Here is a 22240-nt window from a genome sequence, read left to right on the forward strand (position 1 = left end):
CTGTTTTCAAGGAGCTGCGTCTGGCCTTGATGACTGCTGAAGATCCAGCTTCTGTCTCACCTGCACTGCCCTTTCCCACCCTCCTCCTCTCCCCGGGTTTGCGCCGCTGTCCCCGTGGGGACTCGACACGTGTGTCCGAGGCCCTGGGTGGCCTTCTGGCCCCTGGACCCCACGAGTCTCCACATATAGAGCTTTGTCTAAATATGAGGAGCTAGCGTGTCTCTGTGGCTGCTTTCCGGCTGGGCTCCGCCAGGAACACCTGCTGGACGTTTCAGTCTGCTGAAGTTGGCTCAGATTTCGGTCAGTCTTTGTTTAAGTGTCTGTGAGGGCCTGGAGAGGGTGTGCAGCCGGCTACTGTCGGGCTCCCCATTCCCCACGTTAGGTCAAAGGTGCGAATCGCGGTTTTCACAGCGCTACGCTGCAGGCACAAGTGGTCAGGGCACAGCCAAGCTGAGCTTCTGTGGGAAGGGCCACCCCCTCCTCCTGCATTGGTGCCAGGCAGGTGGGTGGGCTCAGCCTCCCCATGCCCTCCTGAGGCCCCAGACCAGCAGGGCAGCTCCACCTCCTCCTCAGGGCCATCCACGGACCCCAGGAACGCAGGAGCAACAGGAGAGGCTGGCCAGGACGGGCATCTTTTTTTTTTCCCTAAAAGTTTGTACCCTTTTACCAACCTCCCTATTTCCCTCACTCCCAGGCCCTGGTAACTGCTTTTCGACCCAGTTTTCTATGAGTTCCAACTTTTTATTTCTATTTTGAGATTCCAGACATCAGTGACACCAAGTGGCACTTTCTCCACCTGGCTCATTTCACTTAGTATGATGTCCACCAGGTTCATCCATGTTGTCCCAAATGACAGGATTTCTCTCTTGTTAAGGCTGCATAATATTCCATTATGTAAGCACGTGCATTTTCTTTATCTGTTCGTCCACTGTTGGACACTGAAGTTATTCCATACCTTAGCCACTGTGAATAATGCTACAGTGAACACAGGAATACAGACATCTCCTCAAGATAACTATTTCCTTCGACTCTATTCCCAGAAGTGGGATTGTGGGATCATACAGTAGGCCCACTTTTAATTTTCTGAGAACCTTCCATACTGTTTTCCACAGGGGCTGCACCAATTTACATTCTCACCAACAGTGCACAAGGGCCCCCTTTTCTCCATGCCCTCACCAGCACCTGCTGTCTCTTTGATGACGGCCATCCTGACAGGCGTGAGGCGGTGTCCCGTGGCTCTGATCTTCTCCGCAGTGAGGAGCAACGTGGAGCATCTTCGCATGCCTGCTGCCCCGCTGTGTCTCCTCCGCCCGCGCGGGCCTGCAGGCGCGGGCCTCTTGGCAGACCTGGGGGCTGCCGGTGCCTCCTCCTGTTCCCCGGGTGGTCTTTTCACTCGCTGATGGTCTCCTTTGTTGTGTAGAAGGTTTTAGTTCGATGCAGTCCCGTTACTTTTGCTTCTGTTGCCTTTGCTTTGGTGTCAGGTCCAAAAAATCAACACTAAGACCAACGTCAAGGAGCTTACTGCCTCGGTTCTCGTCTGCAAGTTCCAGGTTTTCAGGTCTTACGTTCAAATCCTTAATGCGTTTTGAGTTCACTTCTGCATGTGGTGTAAGGTGGCAGTGCAGGTCTCCCAGTGCCATTTATCAAAAACAGTGTCTCCTCCCCGCCGTGTATTCTTGGCGCCTTTGCTGTAAGTTAGCCAACCACATAAGCACAGGTTTATTTCTGGGCTCTATACTCTTTCCGTTGGTCTACGTGCCTTGTTTTTATGCCAAAACTGTCCTGTTCTTATTACCATAGCTTTGCAATATAGTTTGAAACCAGTGACTGTGATGCCTCCAACTTAGTTCTTTCTTAAGGTTATTTTGGGGTCTTTTGTGGTTCCATACAAATTTTGAATTGTTTTTATATTTCTGTAAAAAAATGTCATGGAATTTTGATTGTGATTACACTGAATCTGCAGACTGCTTTGGGTAGTATGGCCATTTTAACACTATTAATTCTGCCAATCCATGAACACAGAAAATCTTGCAGGTCTTCTTCAGTTTGGTTCATCAACATCTAACAGTTTTCAGCGTACAGATGTTTCACTTCCTTAGTTAAATTTATTCCTAAATATCTTATTCTTCTCCACGTTAATGTAAATGGGACTGCTTTCTTAATCTCTAATAGAGAGGGCAAGCATCTTTAAAAAGATGGCTGGGAAGCTGGCCCCTCGCCTCATTTGTGTTTGGGTCCTGAAGCTGAAGGTCAAGTGTTCTAAGAGCCCACAGCCAGCAAAGACACACAAGAGTCAGGCAGGCAAAGGGCCAATCTCCAGGCCAGGGAGGCAGCATGAACACAGGCCAGATGTCTCAGCTGAAGAGGGTGCATCAGAGGCCTGACCAGGCTGCACTGCAACAGGTACCTATGGGCTGGGGGTCGGGGATGGGGGAAAACGGGGGATCTAGACTTCACCCATAGGCAAAGGGGTCCACTTTCAAGCAAGAGTGTGACATGGTCAGCACTCTGGTTTGTGGAGGCACCGAGAGCCTGGGCCCCGGCGGAGCTGGCTCAGCCCAGGGAACCAGGGGCCTGCCTGGAGCAAGCCCAGGGAGCTCGTGGCCCTGATGAGGCCACACCACCCACGACTGGCTCCTGGGCCGGGCTGGGCCCGGCAGCCGGGACACGAGGCATGCGAGCAGTCAGGGCCAGGCCTGCTCCAGCCTGGGTTCGAGGCCCAGACACACCGGCTGAAGAGTGTAGTCTCCACCTCGGAGCCTGCTGGACTTCATCTCAGGGGGTGTTTTGTTATTTCTAGCAGAAAGCAAGACTTCTGGGAAGGAAACGAGGGCTGGTGAGCTGCAGTGCTGCTGTGAACTGCTCCCGGCAGGCCGTGCGGCTCTCAGAGGACAGGAGGGCCCGCAGTCACCACTGTGCTCCCACCGGTGTCTGCTGTGTTACGAGGAGGACCTTGTGACCCCAATTATGTGAATCAGCAGAAGGCTGGGGACGTCTGCAGGTGCAGTGTCTGCATCCCACATGTGAACCATTGGGCTAAAAACTGTCAGAGCAGACTCAAAGCCTGATGCCTGGGCCCACAGCTCCCGGGCTCTGGGAAGTCACGAGGGCTGGGCCACTCCCTCGCAACACCCCCACCCTGCTGTCTGGTCCCAGCCCTGTCACCGCCTGCAGCACTCCGGTGCTGATGCCCAAAGGCCACAAATGCCATGACAGCACAGCTATGCACCACACCCTCCCTGTCAAGGCGGCGCAGGGCGAGGGCACTGCGGGGACACTGGCCACCAAGTCCTTCACAGCAGCGCCTGCCCCTAAAACGCGGTCACTGCTGCAGGCAGGACAAGAACAGGTGCCACCAGGAGCCAGGCGTCAGGACGTCACCAGCTGCCAGCAAGATACCACGGACCCCACACATGGCGGGTGACGGAGGCTTGGAGACCTGTCACAACAGTGCCTCCAGCCCCCCGTGTGTGCTGCCGCCAACGCCAGCCCTGGTCAGCCCTGTCCCAGCTGTGCTGATCGAGCGGGGAGGAGGCTGCAACAAAAGGAGGCAGACGCCATGGGGGTGGGGGCAGACAGCACCCCTGCTGGGCCCCTCAGTCTGTGTGCCTTCCAACACCACGCCCCCGGCTGCCCAGAACCACCAGAGAGCAAGCGGCTGAGCTGCTCCATCAGGAAAGAAGATCAATGCGGTCCCACGGAGGGTGCGTGCACCCTGGGGAGGGCCCCAGCCGGGAAGTAAACCAGAGCTGCCCACGGCCCCAGAGCGGCAGCAGAGCAGGGAGGGGCCGGCGGGGCAGGGGCGGCCGGGGCCCCAATGTGAGCACCAAGGGGCCTTCATAGCAGAGCCGGTGCTGTGCACACAGGCCTCCCACCCCCACCCCGCCTCCAGCGTTCACTCGGGGCACAGCAGGTCCTAGGTTAAGCCCAGTCCTCCGCCCAGGCCCCAGTGGTGCAGGGCGGGAGTCCAGCTCAGTGGCTGGGCAGGCCGGGGACCCTTGTGTGCATGGACCATGACCCCACAAAGGCCCCCCACGGCACCAGCTCCACCATCAGGGTGGCAGGGCTCCGCCCTCGCACAGAGCCATCTCAGGAGAGTGAACACTCTGCCAGTGAACCAAGGGCCCTGCTGCCTTCCTGGTGACAGTTCAGCCCTCGAAGGCCAGCAAACCACAAATGCTCCCACTTAAAACCACAAGTCCAACAAGGAGACAACAAATGAGACAAGGTGACACGGCACACACAGCACGCCAAGAGGAAGCGCATCCCAACCCCCCCAGTGTCGCAGAGTGAGGGGTCGCGGGGCCGGCCACCGTGCACCCGTAAAAGCCGGCTGCGCCAGGCTGGCCTTGGAGGCGGTGCACAAAAGCCAGCAAGGTCGCGACAAGGCAACGTGTCTACTTTCACATGAGTTATAAATGCCGGGAGCTCGACAGAGCTCAGCTGAGCCCAGCACTTCTTCAGCCAAAAGGCAGGAGACCTTCCAGCAGGAACAACAGAATGTACGTGAACACAGGATTTTCATTACAAAGCGTTCCTAAACCCCTGCTGCCGTGTCCACGTGCACAGAAGTTGCCTGGGTCTCCATTCCAGCAGCGCAGAGCAGACGTTGGGCGGCCCAGCACCCTGAAAACAGCGCCCCTGCCCAGAGCACAGCCAGACACAGCGCCTTCTGCATATGGCCACCCAGACCTAATCCCGGGCACCCTGCTTCCAGGAGGCAGGCAGGCTGCCGGGAGAAGCAGGGACAGCCTGCTTGATTACAAACGTGACCCACAAGACCACTGCCGGGTGTCCTTGGTGCTTCAGGTGCTCCGGGGGGCTTAAGCACATCAGCATCCCTGAAACCAGCAAAGCGACTGCAGTAAGGCGAACACCAGCCACTCTCCAGGGACCCACCGTGAAGGGCTGAGGTTTAGGGAGCAGTCTGGGCCCTAAGACCACCTGACCTGCAGATGGCATGTGGAGTGGGCACCCAGGCCTCCTTGTCCAGAGCCTGCAGGGCCAATGCCCCATGGCCAGCATTCACCATGGCCAGCTGCCCACAGGCTGGCTCCGGGGCCTCAGTGCCCACCTGCTCTCAGGCAGAGGAAGTGAGGCTGTGGAAGGGAAGCAACTGTCACACGTTTTGTCACAGGAGCAGGGCACAGGACAGTTGGCCAGCAGAAGGCGCTCCTCTGGTGGACAGGAGCAAGCTGTCCCGGGGACACAGCCGTGGCTCCAGTGGTCTGCACTGCACCCCATGTCGGCGATTCTCAGGAAGATGGGGCAGCCTTGGCCCCGTGCACCCGCTGAAGCCCCTCCGGTCCTCGGACGCCACACAGCTTATCCAGGAAAAGGAAGGGACGTCACTGGGTACTAAATGCCCCACACTTTCCAGCAATAAATTCCTCCAAGAGGACGCAGGGCCCTGGGGGGAGGGTCCCCATTAGCAGTGGGGTGAGTGAGCAGACAGCAGAGCCGTCTGGACGATCCACGGCCCTGATTTTCCTCTGCTAAGCCCTTTTGTGTTTGCTCATCACCTTCGACAGCTTGGAGAAAGCAAAGGCAGCGAGACTGGGAAGACGGCAGCGAGGGACACATTCTGCGGGGATGGCGGGGCAGTGGAGGCTGGGCTATGGGCCCACGAGCATCCACTCAGAGGACAGGCATTCCCTGAGTGACACTGAGAAACACTACTCTGGGCTCTCCACGTTCCCCACAGCCTTGGAGACCGGACGCAGACCTGCAGGGCCCCAGGCAGCAAGGGAGCTCCGTCTGTCCCCATGGTCCTGCTCAGGCCACACCCAGAGCCACACACACAGGGCCCAGACCCGCGCACCCGCACACAAGCCCACTGCACTCTCTGTCCCACCGCCACGGCTCCGGTCTCCAGGCACACGGAGCCGCTCTGGGCTCCCGGCCCAGCTCTCAGCACAGCCCCACACTCTCCCCTCGGCAGCAGAACCCATGCCCGCGGGAAGCGCAGCAAACCAGGGGGGCTGGGGGCCGTGGAGACAGCCCACTTTGGCTGGGTCCCAGCACCTCTGAGGCTCTGCCTGCTCTTATCTGTCTCTTTAAGAATAAGCTCTACCATCTTAGTACTTGGGATCTAATACCCTTAAAACAGAAAGAACTCCTGCCAGTCAAAAGAAGCCGGACCACTCAGCAAAGACCAGGCCGACGAGTCACAAGAGCAGGAGGCAGGGGCTGCACACCGGGGAACATCACCTGCTCCTGTCCTCCCGCAGGGGCAGACTAACCAGCACCCTCCTTGCCTGCTTGGCAACGGCCTTCCAAGAAAGAGCACCATGGCGCCCAGCCAAAAGCGCAGGGTGAGCAGACAGAGCCCCGGACGCGCCGCAGCTGCAGAGGCCCTGGCCAGTCTGCTCTCCAAGCCCACAGCGCCTTTCTAGAACTCCACCTGACGGCACGCCAACGCCCGGCAGGGTGGCCCACCTGCAGGGCTGTGCAGGACGCACACAGCCTGGAGACGCCGAGCACCCAGCCATAGCCAAACAGCCGCCGAAAATCCCCTGCTCAGAGGCCACACCGCCGGGGAGGGCATGCACAGGGTGCGAGAGCAGCTCCAAGTGGGAAGAACCGTCGGGGAGACCAAGTCGTCTACGCTTCTCGCACAGCTCCCCCTCGATGGGCCCTGAGGCCGAGTTCTGGGGGCGGGCGGCCCGCGGTGTCGGAAGTTTTTCAGAAGTGTTTGTCACTGAGACCGTGGGAGTCCTCCGCCTCTCTGGGTGTCCAGCCAGCCTCAGCCTCCCCGTGCTTGGGCTCCCCTCTCCACAGGCCTCAAAGCATGCTGTGCACAGGGACGCTGTGTCGGCTCCAAAGGAAGCAGCCAGGAGAAAGGACGAACGCACTGGCATCCACTCTGGGGTTGTGGGCCCAGTCCCCACGGTGGCCCCCAGGCCCATACCTGTCCCGTGTCTCCCTGTGTGTCCCCACCCAGCTGCCTGGGAAGCACGACCACGCTGCCCTGACGGCCCCCTCTGGCCTGATTCTGTGGCTTTCTCTGTCCATGACCCACGCACAGGATTGACAATCACCAGCACAGAGACCACAGACCACAGGCAAGTCTGGGGACAGCCTGAGCCAGGGTAGTGACCGCTCAGGGCCCATCCTGAGAAGCTGGTCTCGGCCTGGCAGGGCTGACACCTGGGCAGGGTCATTCCCGAGGTGGGGGGTCTTGCTGGCACCACAGGATGCCCAGCAGCGTGCCCGGCCTCTACCCACCCTAGCCCTGCAACAGCTCCAGCCCAAACTGCCTCCAGGCCCTTCCTGGAGACCCTGGAAGGGGAGGTGACTCCAGGCAGCCCGCTCCACGGAGTGCAGCGAGGGCAGGACCAGGACCAGGTCCCGAGAGGCAACGCACCAGGCCCTGGGGAGCCAAACGTGGGCGTGAGCCAGGGCCTGCCGTTTGGAAGTGCAGCCTGGTCAGTGAGGAAACCAACTTGCTGCCGCCAGGCTCCGTGGCCCCAGGCCTCGTCACAGTCCCGGAGCAGGGCCTGGGAGATGATCCGAGAAGAGAGCTTGAGCTCAGGGCAGCTGCCTCAGGCCCAGGCCTCCGAGCAGCCACAGGGGCTCCTCTCTCCAGCTGGGCTGGCGGCGCCCCGCGGGCCCCCAGTCTCCCACCCACCCCTCCTCTCCCATGCCTAACAGTGCTGACACAACAGAAGGACGTAAGAAAAAGCCAACCTTGCCGGCCTGCCCCGGGACCAGGCACCTCTACGTGGGCTAACTGGATCATTGCTGGCCACGCTGGCCACTCAACAAGGCTCCCTCCCACCCCCCTGCCAAGGAGGAAACAGGGAAGAGGGGACATGAGGGGCTTCAGACCGGGCTAGTGCCAGGCCTGTTTGTGTGCACCCCCCACTGCCTCCCAGTCCCCCCACAGCTGTCAGGAAGGCCAAGCTGAGATAAAGCTACAGTTCTGGGTACATCCGGCCATCTCCCATCTGCCTGCAGCGCCCTCTGCCCTGTGGGGCCAGGGGGACCCCAGTCAGTAAACACCACTCCTGGCCCCCTCCCCCAACCCTGACCGAGAGCCAGTGGGCCGGCGTCCCCACGCTTTGAATCGGAGAAGAGTCTGTTTTGATGAGAAGCCGAGGAACCCAACCAGCATTAAGCAGCCCCCTGGGGTACAGAGAACGGGGTGAGCTGCCCACAGAGAGGCTGACCCAACCACAGAAGAGGGCAAAAAGTTCTCCAAGCGGGCAGAGACGCCACAAGCGCCATCCAGCAGGAGCAGGCCGGCCACGCTGCAGCCACTTTGGTGAGGCCTCTACTCTTTCCTTTCACTCAGAAGCCTTGGCTGCTGAGGGCGGTGTGCCCGCCCACAGACTAGGGCAACAAGGGCCAGGAGCGGGATGCTGGGACTGCAGGTATGCGTCCCCTGGGCCATGCTGAGGACCTGTGCAGGTGACACCCGCTGAGCCAGGATGCAGGGAAACACAATGAGCCCACGCTCAGCTGGAGAACCCAGCGTGGACCCCTCATTTGCAGCCTGGCTGCACACCAAGAAGGCGCCCTCCCCTCAGAAGACAGGGCCAAGCATCACATTGCAGAGGAAGGAACCGGCCTGCAAGAAGAGGCTCTGCCCTGGGGTCGACCCCTATCAGCCTGCTAAGCTGCCCCAGCCTGCTTCGTTCCAGGGGGTGGGGGGGATGGAGGAAGGAGGTGGTCCAAGCCTGCCGGGCCCTAAGGCCTTGTGCTTCAAGGACGAGCCTAAAATGGGATCAGTCAGAAACACCCCTCACTGCTCCCCAGAGACGCTGCCAAGAGAAGCAAGCGCAGGGTGAGGGCAGGCACGGCGGCAGGACTAAGCTGGCTGAGCACGTGTGCATAAGCGGTGCCAGCACCACGGGCAGGGGCGCAGCACACTCGGGGTCAGACACCTCCGTCGGCATACGACCTCATTCTGAAAGCAGGGTCTCCTTTCAGGGGCCGTCCTTGGACGGACAGGGCACTGAGCATGGCTGAGATTCCCCCACGAGCCCGGGCGTGGAGGGGGAGGGCAGAGGGAGGAAGCCCGAGAGGCAGCACCGCGATGCAGCAGCCGCGAAGCCAGAGGGAGAAAGAGGCTGGGGCAGGAGGTGGGCTCGGAGCCAGGGCCCGCGAGCTCACACGGGAAGCGAGTCGGGAACTGGGGGGGAGAGTGGACCTGTGTGCAGAAGCCTGAGGGCAGGCCGGAGGCAGAGAGCTGCACCCAGCAGGGAGGTGACGGGAGCCACCATTTTAGTTTCAAGCTCTGCTGTGGGAAAAACAGCCAGTCAAGCAGGCAGAGGGAGGGCAGGAAGAGGGGCTGCCCTAACCCACGAAGGAAAGATGCACGAGGCGGGTGCAGAAGACACCCCTTTAAAACGAGAAAACAGTGTCGACGATGAAAAGCCCACCAGGCAAGGCCAGACCGGAGCTGATGCCTCCCGGCCCCCCGCCTCCGCCATCCCGTTCGGGCTCCGGCCCTGGGAACAGACTCTCCGCGGAGAAAGTGCAGCGACGAGAGCCAGCCACCACGGCACCTCCCATCCCAAAGGCGGCAGTGCCTTCAATACCTGCCAATGGTCACCCGATGGGGGAGGAGACACAAGGGGGCCCTGGCAGCTCCCACAGCACCCAGGCCGCACCCTTCCCGCCACCCCGGGGTCAGCGTCAGCAGAGGCGCTGGCGTCCAGCAAGGAGGTCGGTGGGGCGGGATGGCAGCACCGGGACGGGGCACGTGGTGGACAGCAGGCAGCATCCAGGGTGCCAAGCCCCAACCCATGGGCGCCCTGGGCTGTAGCAGCCAAGCCATCGGGGGAGGCCCCACTGGCACCCTATCCCCGTGCAACAGCGGCACTCGGAGAGCTGGGCGGGGGAGCACTCGGAGACAGGGACAAGGTGGCCGGCAGGATGCCAGCCCACGGAGCTCCAAGGCTGCAGCACTGCAGAGGGAGGGCAGGGACGGCAGGAGGGGCAACCCTCAGGCCCCCCCCCGGGGGGAATTCCAGAAATGAGGTCTTGAACCAGGGCCGGGGCTGAGCACCACCTCAGCTCGCACGGAGGACGCCTCACAAACCCACCTGCACCACCGGCCAGGGAAGGTGACCACTCAGCCCATCTCACAGACGACAAAACCAAGGCTCAAGGAAGTGAAACAGGACACCTAATGAAGCTGCAGTTGGGATTCAAACACTAAACCATCTGGCCTCCGAGCCCCATTCTCTTTAACACCTTCTGTGCAGAAAAGTCACCTGCCTCCAGACCAGAGGCCCTGAGCTCTGAGCTGTGGTGGACGCTGGGGTCCCGGCAAGACCTGGCCCGGGATTCCCAGCCCTCTCACCTCCCCGCATGTGGGAACCCTCAGCAGAGAGAAGGGTCCGTGCCCTCCCACCCTGCCCCTGACCTGACTCTGGGAGGCCTTGGGACCTGCCTGACCAACAGAAAGCAGCAGAGCGATGCTCTCATCTTCCAGCAACGTCCACTGTGGCTGCCCTGGCCCGAGGGCTCCCTGACTAGAGCCAGGCCACGTGCAGAGCCCTAGAGCTGCGGTGCCCAAGGTGGGGTCCGGGGGCCCCTAGGGCTCCCCGAGGACCCTTCTTAAAACTCTTCTCGTGGTAACGCGAAGACGTGACTTGCCTCTTCGACTCTCGCTCTCTCACAGGGTCCAGGAGAGCTTTCCAGAAGCCCAGACGTGTAAAATCACATCACAAGGAACACAGAGGCAGACAGAAGGATCCAGCACATGAGCTCTGCAAAGAGTCATACTCTTCCTCCCACTTTTTTTCACTCTGAAAAATACAGTCATTTTTTACTTTAAGAACGTTACTGACGTTAACGTATGCTGGTGTGACTATTCTCTCTAAACAAACTAAACAGTATTTTAAAAAATTTCTTAATTTAAATTTCTAATATGGTAAAAACTTCTGATCACTACAACCCACACAAACCTACCAATTTTTGAGAATGTCGAGGGTCCCAAGACCAAAAGCTTGAGAACCCTGTTCTAGACGGATGGAGCCCAGGTGCAGAGAGACCACTGGGGAAGGGGAGGCGTGACCTCGCCCATCACCCCACAGAATTGGAAAAGGTAGAGGTCCTCGTCTAGAGACATTAGTCTGGAGGTGATGTTGTGGTCCAGGCACCTCCCAACGTCCAGGCCAGAGAGAGCCCCGCAGATCCCGGGATGAGATGTAGGACACACGCCCGCACCCCGGCTAAGGCGCCACGCTCTGCTGGGAGTTGAAATGGCCAGCCACTCAAGTGCGTCCTCACCACCACCTGCGGGGACATGGCCCTGCAAGGCTGCCATCAGAGCTCCCACTCAAAGGGACACATCTCAGTGAGGCTGACCGCGTCACAGACAGCAGAGGCCGACTGTGCACCCACAGGGTGACAGGAGTAGAGCTGTGAGTGATTATGAGTTCACATACACTTTCCAACCTGACTTACGCAGTCTTTTTAGGTTTTACTTTATATTGTATCCTTCTAACATCAAAATCATAGTTACTAATGATACTGATGTATTGATTTTCTTTAAACCTACAACACTCATAAAATAGTTCCCAAATCGTGGGACCAGCATGACTTTTAACACCACCCTGAGTTGTTGGACGTCTTTCTGAACCCCTACTACAGCGGCTCGCGTGCCCCAGCTCCCTGTCCTCCCTCCCTGTTCACCTGCAGTCCTTCCCCACACCTCTGCTCAGAGCAGGTGCCCTGCATCCTCTGGCTCACACCCACACTTCACAGCACCACACAAACTGCCTTGTCACAAGTGGCACCAGCACACTGCACAGGGTGGACCTGGGGGTCGTGCTGGGAAAGAGACAAGGTGCAAGGCTGCCCAGAATCAGACCCACAGACGAGCTGCCCCCCACTGGTCTCACCCCTGAGCTCGCTAGCTGGCCCGCCCAGGGCTGGGCCTCTGGCTCCCGCTCGGCCAGCTGGCACCACATCAGGTTCTTCCAAGGTCTGGGGCCCAGTCCCAGCAGAGCAGGGTCTGGACACCTCAGTGGAGGCCAACGGAGCTCTGGAGGTGCGGTTCCCGGGGGCAGCACACTCAACCCCATGCAGACACTGGAGGGGAAAAGTTTCTCGATCCTGGAGGGGCAGGACGGTACACCCCCCTGCTTTAGCACACTGGCCTGCCTTCTGGGGGAGAAAGTGCATCCCTCCATGGAAGCCCCACTTCCTGCCACCCCGAAATGCTCAATCAACACTTACCCAAAACCACCCCCACCACCCAACACAGCAGCAACACTCCAGACCGAACAGAGCGACATAACTGTGGTGACTCTACCCCCAGCGCCCCCGTGGTGAGCACACAGACACCTGCAGGGAGGCAGGGGATGAACGCCCCACCCCAGGCACCCGCATGACAGCTTGTTCTCACTAGAGAAGAAAACCAGGTGACAAGGAGAATGTGGCCACAGCCCAGGGCCACACAGTTCCACACAGTCCCACGGATCCCATGTGGCCCAGACGCCCGCCAACCACCCCCTCCTCTTCTCCTCAAGCATCCACTTCCTATCCTCCAGTCCAACTGGTCCCACTTCCACGCCCCTAGGCCTGTCCGAGGGAACAGCACAGAACACCCGCGGGTGCGCCCCAGCCAGGAGAAATCCTGTGCAGCAAGGAAAACAAACACGAGGAAGACAAAGAATGGGAGGCCCTCCAGCCAAGCCAGCCCGGAACGCCACCTCCCATTCCGGACAGGACCGCTGCTGGCGGGGACACACACACAAGTCACCACTGGGGACTGAGACCAGCTTCCCACAAAAGCACAGAGGGCAGATGTCTCGCCAAGCAGACCCACCCCTGGGCCCAGCCTCCCTCAGTGGAGCCACACGAGCACGCCCATGACAGAGCCCAGGACGTGGGGTCTGGGGGAGTCCAGGTCTCCAGGACCACTTGAGGAAGACGGAGGAAACGCGGGGATGGCGGGAACACTCACCCTGGTGTCCCTGGAGGTGGCCTCCGGCACCCCCTTCCCAAATCAGCCTCACCCCTCCAGGAGGCGCCCTCAGAGCTGACGACAGCCTGGTCGGATCAGCGAACCCCTCCCAGGCCACCATTAGCTCCTGACAACATGGCACCTCCACACCATCTGGCGTTTCCAGCATCCTGGAGGAGAGGCCTCGGAGAGCTGGCAGCGGGCAGTGACACCTGGCGGTGAGGACAGGGGGACCAAGGCTGGAAGTGGGGTGCTGCAGCTGCCTCAGGAGCGCCTGCCAGGAGAAGGGCAGCCCCGCCCACCCCCCACAGGGCCTCCTGTGGCGCCTTCAGTGGATTCGTGTCCTGCCTGTCCCCTGCCAACAGCACAGCTCTGGGGACACTTTGCAACACGGCTACCAGCAGACTCACAGAGCAGGAGGACAGACGAGAAACGATGTGCTGCCAAGAGTGTCCAGGCACTTGGGGCTCACCCTACAAAGGGCTCTTTGTGACCCTGTTCTCTTTAAAGGGCATCTGAATGCACCCCAGCCCGGGCAAGCACAGCCACAAGTTAAGGCCCCAGTGGGCACCTGTGTGGAGAGCCGCTGTTCCTGGATGTTCCCCCGCCATCAGGGTTCCCAGCGCCCCTGCGCCTTCCCAACCACCCACCCGAGCCCACCACCCCACCTCATTCACTCACCTTCCCCAGCCCGACAAAGCTGAAACCGTGTCTTCTCCATCTTGGACGCTCTGATCCCCAGCACAGGGCCTGGCCCACGACAGACCCTGAACACAGTCGGGACCAGAGGTCTCCCGGTGGGAAGTGGGCCAGCTCGCTGCCAGAAAAGGCTGGGTCATGTCCCTATCTTTCAGGATCAGCAAAAAGCAGGAATAATCCAGATGTCAATGGGGAGACAAAATACACCTATCTCCATATGCTGGAGTATCATTTGGCTAAAATAAGGACCGCTGATACGTGCAACAACAGGGATGAACTTTTAAAACATCAGGCGAAGTGAACCAGCCACAAAAGACCACGTGTTGTGATGCCGTTCAATTCCCACATGAAATGCCCAGAATAGGCAAATCTGTAGAAATAGAAGGTAAACTAGTGACTGCCCAGGGCTGGGGTCATTGCGGGGGGCCAATTCAAAAATGGGCACAAGGTTTATCTCAGGCGTGATGGCCACGTTCTCAAACTAAACTGGTGATGATCACAAGACTTGGTAGTTTTCCTAAAAATTACTTAACTGTATGCTTGAAGCAAGCAAACTTCATGGCATGTAAATTATACCTCAAAGCTGCGGACCTTGTTGTCAGGAGCTACTGGTGGCCTCGGAGGGGTTCGTTGGTCCGACCAGGCTGTTAAAAAACAAGTCTAGAGACTCAAGCCAGTTCAGTCTGCGTATCCCCATAATCGGATTTGATTGGCAGCCACAACATCTTCCCCAGAGGCAATGTGCAAGAAAAAGAAAGTCATCCACACCCCAAATGCCTGCAGAGATGCCATCTGCAGGATGTGGTCCCCTCCGCCTGAGCACAAGATGCTTGAAGGCCAAGATGGGCGGGCCGAACACCCCGCGGCATGGAGCAGAGCCTTGTCAGCTGCCCACGAGCACCAGCTTCCGTCACCCTCTGCGTGAGAACGCCAGTCCTGCAAGCTTATCTCCTTCTGCCAGAGCCAGAGAGTGCTAACCTCCACCTCGCCCCACCCCATCCGCAGCCTGGGGGAGAAGAGAGGCACGGAAGTCATGGTAGGGTGCCGCCCAGGAAGGGGGCTCTGCAGGGCCCCACCCAGGGCCAGCAGAGGGCTGGTCTGCTCCTGCCAGCTGGAAGCGGGAGGAGGTGTGTTTCTCCTCTCTGGCAGCCCGGGTGCTTGCAGGGAAACTTCCGGACTGCTCTTTGCTGGGCAGAACTTGAACTGCACTTCAGTCATCCGCTCACAGGGCCTGTCGCTACCCGTTAAGGACCAGACAGCAGCTTGCTCTGGATCACCACCCCGCCCCTGCTCCCACAGCATCTCCCTGGGGCTGGCTTCCTCCCGCCCTGTCGCCTGTCATCCACAAGGGCCAGGACTACAGGGGTGACCTACAGAAGTGGGAACCCTCTGCAGGTTGGAAATTACTTTTGCAAAAAAAAAAAAAAAGGAAAAAAATGACTAGGCATCTCCTCCTACAGCCAGCTCAACGCCAAGCGGAGAAAAAGGCACTGAAGCAGATGGATGCAAGCTGCCCATCACAAAATTCTTCTCCCAAGAAGCCCCAGCAAACTCCCGCACAAGTCCTAACACGCTGGCTTTACTTCTGGCCTCCCTGGCGGGTTTCCTGCGGGACCTCCCTTCCCCGGCCGCTGCAGGGAGAGACAAGGCTGCCTGCACTGCTCAGCACGGCCCTCAGTGAGACTGGCTGCGGTCTCACTCCAACATCTGGGCACCGTGCTGTGGGTCGTGACAGTGATCACTGTCAGGAGAGGGAGGATGGCGCACTGCTTGCTACCACAGCTGAGTCTACGCTTCGTCACCTGAGATGAACTAATGCAGAGAAACTCTTTCTTTAAAAAAGTACAAAAAACACTTAAAACGTGAGAATTATATTCCAAACGACCTGGTTGACAGGATATAGTGTTGAATTAACAAAAATGTCAAAAAACAGTAAAAAAAAAAAACAAAAAAAAAAAACCAGACATTTCCTCAATCCTTCCAGGCTGAAAGCTGGCCAAGGATTAAGGACAAGCGAAGCCACAGCAGCGAGCACGGAAAGGGCACCCGGCAGGAGGCAGCTCCGCGCAGCGCTGCTGGGGCTCTCCTCTCTGCTGGGGCTCTCCTCTAGAGGCGGGCGGGTGGCTCGGGGCGGGGCGGGGCGGGCTGGCGGGCCTGCGGGCCCGGGGTCTCCACTGTGCCCTCGCTGCAGCTGTGAGTCTGGGCCTGAAAACCCCCGCGCTCCATGGAGACCCTCAGTACACACAGGGGAGGTGCAGAGGGCCACTGCAGTGTCCTGACACCCCGGGAACAAGCTCTCAAGAAGATAAGAACTTGACCACTGAGGTCGCACCACTGTTTTTTTTTTTTAAAGAGGAGAGATTCACAATTAAAGAATTGTTAAAGAATTTATGATTCATAAAGTCTGATCTGCAATCCACTAAGTTTAAAAACACATGCACAAGGATGCCCAAACTCCATCCTCACCCCTCTTCCGAGCTGTCTGGCCCACTTTTGGAACTGACTATTTTACAGCCAGGCAGCAGCGAATGCTCCTTCCCTTGCCAGAGACCACAGGAGACGCAGCTCCAAGCCTTGTCCCTTTCCAAGCTGTATTCCTCCAGCACCTGGACAGCCACCCCCCACCCCCCCAGCATGGGGCCCACGAGGTAAGTGCTCCGCTGACCTTACCCAGACGACCGCCTGGCTGCCAAAGTCTTGACAAGGGCCTCAAGAATCAGACCCTCATGAGCCCAGCTGTGGGAGATTTCTGCTTGTCCACAACGATGACGGTAAAGTGCACAGAGAACAGACCTCGGTCAGCTTCCAGGCACAGAGTACCTGCTTCTTAGGGACACGAGCACATGATAATTACACACTGACAAAATACAACCAGCTGCTTCCTCAGCAGTCCAAGTGGCACGGCCGATCCTTCCGACACGGAGCCCTGTGAACTCAGCCAGTCAATTGTCTGCATCTCTGAAACAGACTCACAGGGTGGCCGGGTTGTCTCCAACGTAATCCCACCAATAAATGCAGAAAGGAAGCATCCAGGATTCAAAATAAAGCAAACACAGCTGTCTGCCCTGAATTTTCGGTGACTGTGGGTTACAAAAGCCTCCTACAAAACATCTCTCCTTAGCAACAGTGGCCAGCATTCACCAACATCAAGCACCGTGCTAAAGGCTTTTCTCTGTCACCTCAGTTTACCCTTCCACGAGGCTACACTGCGAGGGCTACAATTTCCACCTTACACATGAATTTTTTTTTTCCAGATGACTTTTTAAAAGCAGGTCTGGAGAAGAAGCGATCACCTAAGGTCACGGTTAACAAGCTGCAGGGCTGGGATGGCAGCAGTGCTGAAGCCAGGCCATGTGTCCTGCCCCATGGCTGGTCCCTGCATCACCCACACACTTCCCTGACCCCTGCACTCTGGCTCCGGGACTACCCCTGCCACACTCAGCACGTCTCTTTTGGTCTCGTGGTCCATCCTCATGCAGCTTGTTCCCCTCAGACACACTAGACTGCACCCAACCTGCAGGCAAAGACGGGTCTAATTCAACTCCTTGTTGTCCTGACAGCAACCCCCACTCTGCCTACGAAGGCCTTACACACACTGAAACGAAAGGTACAGCAGATCTTTCACCTCCCTCCCAGGACCTCAGTGTCTCCACAAGCCCTTCCACCAGCCCAAGGCCAACAAAATAGCAGCAGCTCCCTCACTCCCACCCCGAGCCCCTGGAATAATTAACCTGACTCCAGAGGGGTACTATTCAAATCAGAGGTAGGTACAGATGTAGAAGGACCACGCTACTGGGGGGAAACTGCCTGCCCTTCTCGTTTCTCCAAAAGAAATTAAACTAAAAAAGAAAAAAAAAGGATCGCTTTAGCCAGAACAACTTGTTGAAACGACGTGACATTCTGCATGTTTATCTAACTTCCAGCAAGCTCAACACAAAGCCAACGGGAGGGAAGCCCGGCCCGCGGCCCCGGTGCCGATGCTTCCTTCCTACCCCGCCCTGCGGCCGGCCGCCCGCCCGCGTAGACGCCGATCGCACCCGCCCGGCCCCGCCAACCTCGCCCTGCTCTCCCTCCTCACCCGAGCCCCGCGGACGCGTTAGCACAGCTGAGTCGTTTTGCTTCTTTCCCCTCGTTTTTAAGAAACTCTTCTCTGCCGGCGTCAAAGTTTCTTCCAGAAGCAAGTTCCCTGCGGCGATCAGCGAGAGCAGCCGCAGTCCGACCTCCCCGGCCGCCCGACACCCAGCGGCGAGGTGTGGCCGGCGCGACCTGGGCCGGCCCCCGGGACGCGGCGGCCCCGCGCGGGCGCCGGAGCTGCAGGCCGGCGCGGCCCCGCTCCGGTCCCGGCGCCGCGACCCCGCTCTGAGGAGCCGCCAACCCCGCGCCGCGACCCCGGGGGACGCCCCTCGCCGGCCCGGCCCGCTCCGCCCGGGCCCGGTGCCCTTGACCGGAGCAGCCCGCGGCGCGCCCCGTCGCCCTTCCCGCGGCCCGCCCCGCCCGCCCGGCCGCCCGACTGCCCGACTCACCCCATGAGCCAGTCCATGGCTGCGCGGGGCCCGCCGCACCCGCCGCCCGACTCGCTCGGCCCTCAGCCCGCGGCGGCGGCGGCCGGAAGTAAACACTCGCTCGCTCACTCCCACGCGCGCGCCGCTGGCGCCGCCGGAAGTGACGCGCAGGGCGCCGCCTGCTGGGAAATGTAGTCCTGGTGGCCCCGCCCGCTCGCCTGCGGCGCCTGGGTCCCCGCGGAGCTGTTCCCTCACAGCCCGGCTGTCCCCCTGCTCCCCACATTTCCCCCAAGCGCTGGCTGCCCCATCTCGCCAGAGGGAAGCAGCCCCTCCACCCGCCCCTCTCCGCCAGGTACCCTCCTTCCCCGGGCCCTCTCTACAGGCTCAGGAAGCCTCAAATATCAGGCTGAGCTCTCAGTTGCCATCAACAGAAAGGTCTGGGTGAAAAGGAATTTATGCACGGATACTGGGTAGCTCACAGCACTGCCAGGAGAGCCGGGGACGTGGAGAACTTCTGAGACCATGGGCCACTCACAGGGGCCTCTTCTGTGACTCTAAGCCCCCGGTCTCCTGCCCTTCCCCGTGGTGGAGACCAGCAAGTGAAACCTTTCCATCCCAGCCTCCCTGGCAGCAGCGGCGGTCCGAGGACACAGCTACAGTCAAGGAGGTAAACCAGAGGTCTGCTGGGGAGGCTCCCTTCCCCAAAGGAAGGACCAAGCCTGGGGCAGAGAGGTGCTTGGACTTCTGCTGCTTCTGCAGGGGCATGATGCCTGGAGGTACAAGACCACAGGGATGGACGCCTCTGGCTAAGAACAAGGATGGAGAAGACAGAACTTGGGACCCGGCTGACATGCTGCCCGCCGTAGTGTGCCCGCCCCTTAGATACTTGAAACACCACTCACCCCTCCCTAACGGGCCCAACCTGAGTCTTGTCAGGGCCGGTCAGGTGCGCGGAGACGCTGTTCTCCTTTTATTGTCTTCATCCCTGTGTGGCTCACGGGGAAAACCGCACACTTTTCCACCAACCACCTGAGACGGTGAGGAAAGACAAAGGAAAGTGGGGAACTCGCTTAACACACAGCTGCTCAGAAAGAAGCAACACGCAGATAGCCACCTGGGGCTCCGTCCGTACAGCCCAACAAGTGGCCGTGGCTGAAATGCACGACTTCGCCTGGTGCCAGGCACTCTGCAGTTGCCTCACTGCCTAGCACAGTGACCCAAAGCATCCTTCCTGAGGAGTGCGAGCCCTGGGAGTTCCTGCGTGCACCCGGTTGCTACAACCTTCCCTTAACTGTCACTGGAGCTTCAGGCAGCCCTCCAAGATTGTGTCCACCTTCCTGCCTCACTACCAGCAGTCCTGTGTCTCCATGGGAGTCTGGGTTTTGGGTCCCTGCTCTTCCACTTACTGACTGGGTGACTTGGATAAGTTGTTTAATGTCCCAGTGACTCAAGGCCTCTATTAGTGTAATGGGAGTAATAATGTCATAAGAAATTTCATCAGGTCACAGGTATCGGCTGAAGATGAGGAAGCAGGGAGGTATGACTTGGTGTATCAGGAGGGTGACCCACCTGCTCAGGCAACTTACCTGTGCTCCAGGTCCATCCACTTTCCCCTTGCTGATGGTTTCCTGTGAGGCACGCCCCACTTTATGGCTTCATGTCAGCCAGTCTGTAATGGGCAGTTCAGATCCCATGGTCATGTGATGTCCCATTGTCTTAGGGACAGCCCAGAAATGGACCTCGGTGGCAAGCCGAAACTTGTATCTCAAAAAATCATGATTTATTTCATAAGAAGATATGGCTTTGCTCCAAAAGCCTGGGGCCCTCCTATCTCATTCTTCAATTAGAGTTGCCACAGTCCCCACAGAGCACCGCTGGATCTGTCGAGTCATAGGTTCCAAGTGATAGACCTGCTTCTAACGCAGCCTCAGCTAAATCTTCTTCTCAGTTCAAAGCTAGTATACCCTTAGGTCTCTTGATAATTTGATAAGAACTGTACACTCAAAAAGTGCTGGTCAGAGACTATACATTATTTGCCCAATATCCGTATCCCCTTCTTTCTTCTTCCTTTTCTTCTGATTCTCTTCCGTCACCACCTCCTCCTTCTTTTACTCAGCTTCCCATGTAGACAGGGTGGCCGATGAGATGTAAATGGAAGTTGTTGGATCGCTTCCAGGAAATCCTTTTTGTCCTTCCTCCCCACCACCATCCTGGTCCAGCCTCCCACTTCCTGACAATAAAAGGAAAATGATGGCTGGAGCTTCTGCAGCTATCTTGGACCATGAGGCAAGCAAACGATGGCAAAGGCAGAAAGAAAGAATCTGAGTGCCTTTGGAAACTCTGGGACCTCCACAGCAGTCCTGAACTTCTTACCTCCTTTAACTGAAAAAAAAAAATCTTAAGCCACTGTTCTTTCCAGTTTCTGTTACTTGAAGTTGAAGGCAACTGCCTAATTGATACACTTATCAAAATGGTTGTGTTCTTCCTATTGCCAAGGTGCTCAAGGTGTAATAACCTGTACTTCACTTTGGGGGGAATGTCTTGATATTGCCAGATGACTGAACCCCTCAAATTTCACCTAAGTGTGGCAAGTTCCTAAATTTTGGTGAGATCTGTCCCCTGGGCAAGCATGTCTGTTATTTCAGTGTCTAGAGTACCACCAAGTCCTGGGCCCCACAGCCTATCAATGGGACATACCCAGGTAATGGAATGATGTGATGTCCTGAGATAACCTGCATCTGCAGGGACTAAACCCAGGGGAAGGGAGTAAGGGCTGATGCCCATTCGGCAGGACCGCAGCGGTCTGCCAGTAACCGTGACCAAGGGCAGCTCACTGCTCTGGGCACTCCTGGTTGATGCGACGGGGTGAGGAGTGTTTGCACAATCTGTAGCTGAGTAATAACTGTACTGATTTGCTCCAGGAAGGACATCACATCGGGAAGGGCAGCTGCAGCTGGAATCATCCTGGCTTTAAACTTGCAATAACCCGTTGTCATCACCAACCTGCCTCCATCTTCTGCACAGACCACACGAGTAAGTAAAACTGGAGTGGGACAGGAGCCTCGTCCTCTGCACCCTTCGGGTCTCTGGTGGTAGCACTAACCTCCATGACTTCTCTGGAGATGCAGTTCTGCTTGGGGGCCACTGTTTTGGCAGGGAGGTGCACCTGGAGGGGTTTCCCCTAAGCCCTTCCTCTGTCCACTCATCCAGTCACTTGGCAAATAAGTATTGAGGGCCAGCCACGTGGCAGGCCCTGCTCAGGTGCCCGGAATGCAGTGGTAGATTAAAAAAACCCCAAAACTACCCCTATGGACCTTACAGGCTAGTGGGAGTAGATGGTCAAGGAAAAAAGTAAGAAAGACATATAGTACATTGACAAGTGGTCAGGACTCTGGAGAATGATGACACCTACAATGGGGACAAGGAAAGCTGGGGGTTGTGGGTTGAATTGGCCCCCACCCCCTAAAAGAGGTACACTGAATTCATCAGCCCCCAGACCTCAGAATGTGGCCTTATTTGGAAATAGAATAATTGCAGATTAAATTAGTGAAGATGAGGTCATCATAGAATAGGGTGGGCACCTAATCAAGTATTGCTAGTGTCCCTATAAAAAGGGGATATTTGAGCACATGGCAAGGATGGTGAGAAGAGACAGGGGGGAGGATGGCTCTCTGCAAGCCAACAAGAGGCCCAGGCCAGACCCTTCCCCCAGCAGCCCTCAGAAGGAAACAGACCTGCCGACGCCACCCACAACCATGAGACAGTAAACTCCTGTTGTTATAGGCCATGTGGTTTGTGGTCCTCTGTTACAGCAGGCCATCCTCACTGATACACACGCCCATCCCCAACCTTGTCTTTTCCACCAGACACCGGCCTTCTGCCCAGATTGTGAGGGGCACCTGGAGCCACGTGTCAGCTGGGAGTTCCAGGGTGGGGAAACAGGGCCTTGGTTTTCCCAATTATGCTTTGCTCTGGACTGGGGACTTCTTGAGGCAGGACCCCCAGGAATCCCCCAAAGGAAGCTGTCCTCTGTTGTGGGTGGAGGATGAGGCTTCCAGGGTAAGAGTGACCACATGGACAAGTCTGAAGGGAGGAAGCTGACTCTCAGCGGCCG

At 58.1% G+C, this 22240-nt stretch overlaps 1 protein-coding gene across 1 annotated transcript in view; it reads right to left on the reverse strand.

Moving 5' to 3' along the window:
* Nucleotides 1-18296, reverse strand: part of MOB2 (MOB kinase activator 2) — a 53899-nt gene extending 35603 nt beyond the window's left edge. The window contains exon 1 of the mRNA XM_074371391.1: nt 18148-18296. Within this exon, the coding sequence (XP_074227492.1) occupies nt 18148-18164 (17 nt within the window). The 5' untranslated portion in view covers nt 18165-18296. The remainder of the gene's footprint in view (nt 1-18147) is intronic.
* Nucleotides 18297-22240: the final 3944 nt, after the last annotated feature.

This window comes from Camelus bactrianus, chromosome 10, assembly GCF_048773025.1.
Source record: "Camelus bactrianus isolate YW-2024 breed Bactrian camel chromosome 10, ASM4877302v1, whole genome shotgun sequence".
In the NCBI taxonomy this organism is placed as follows: Eukaryota; Metazoa; Chordata; class Mammalia; order Artiodactyla; family Camelidae; genus Camelus; species Camelus bactrianus.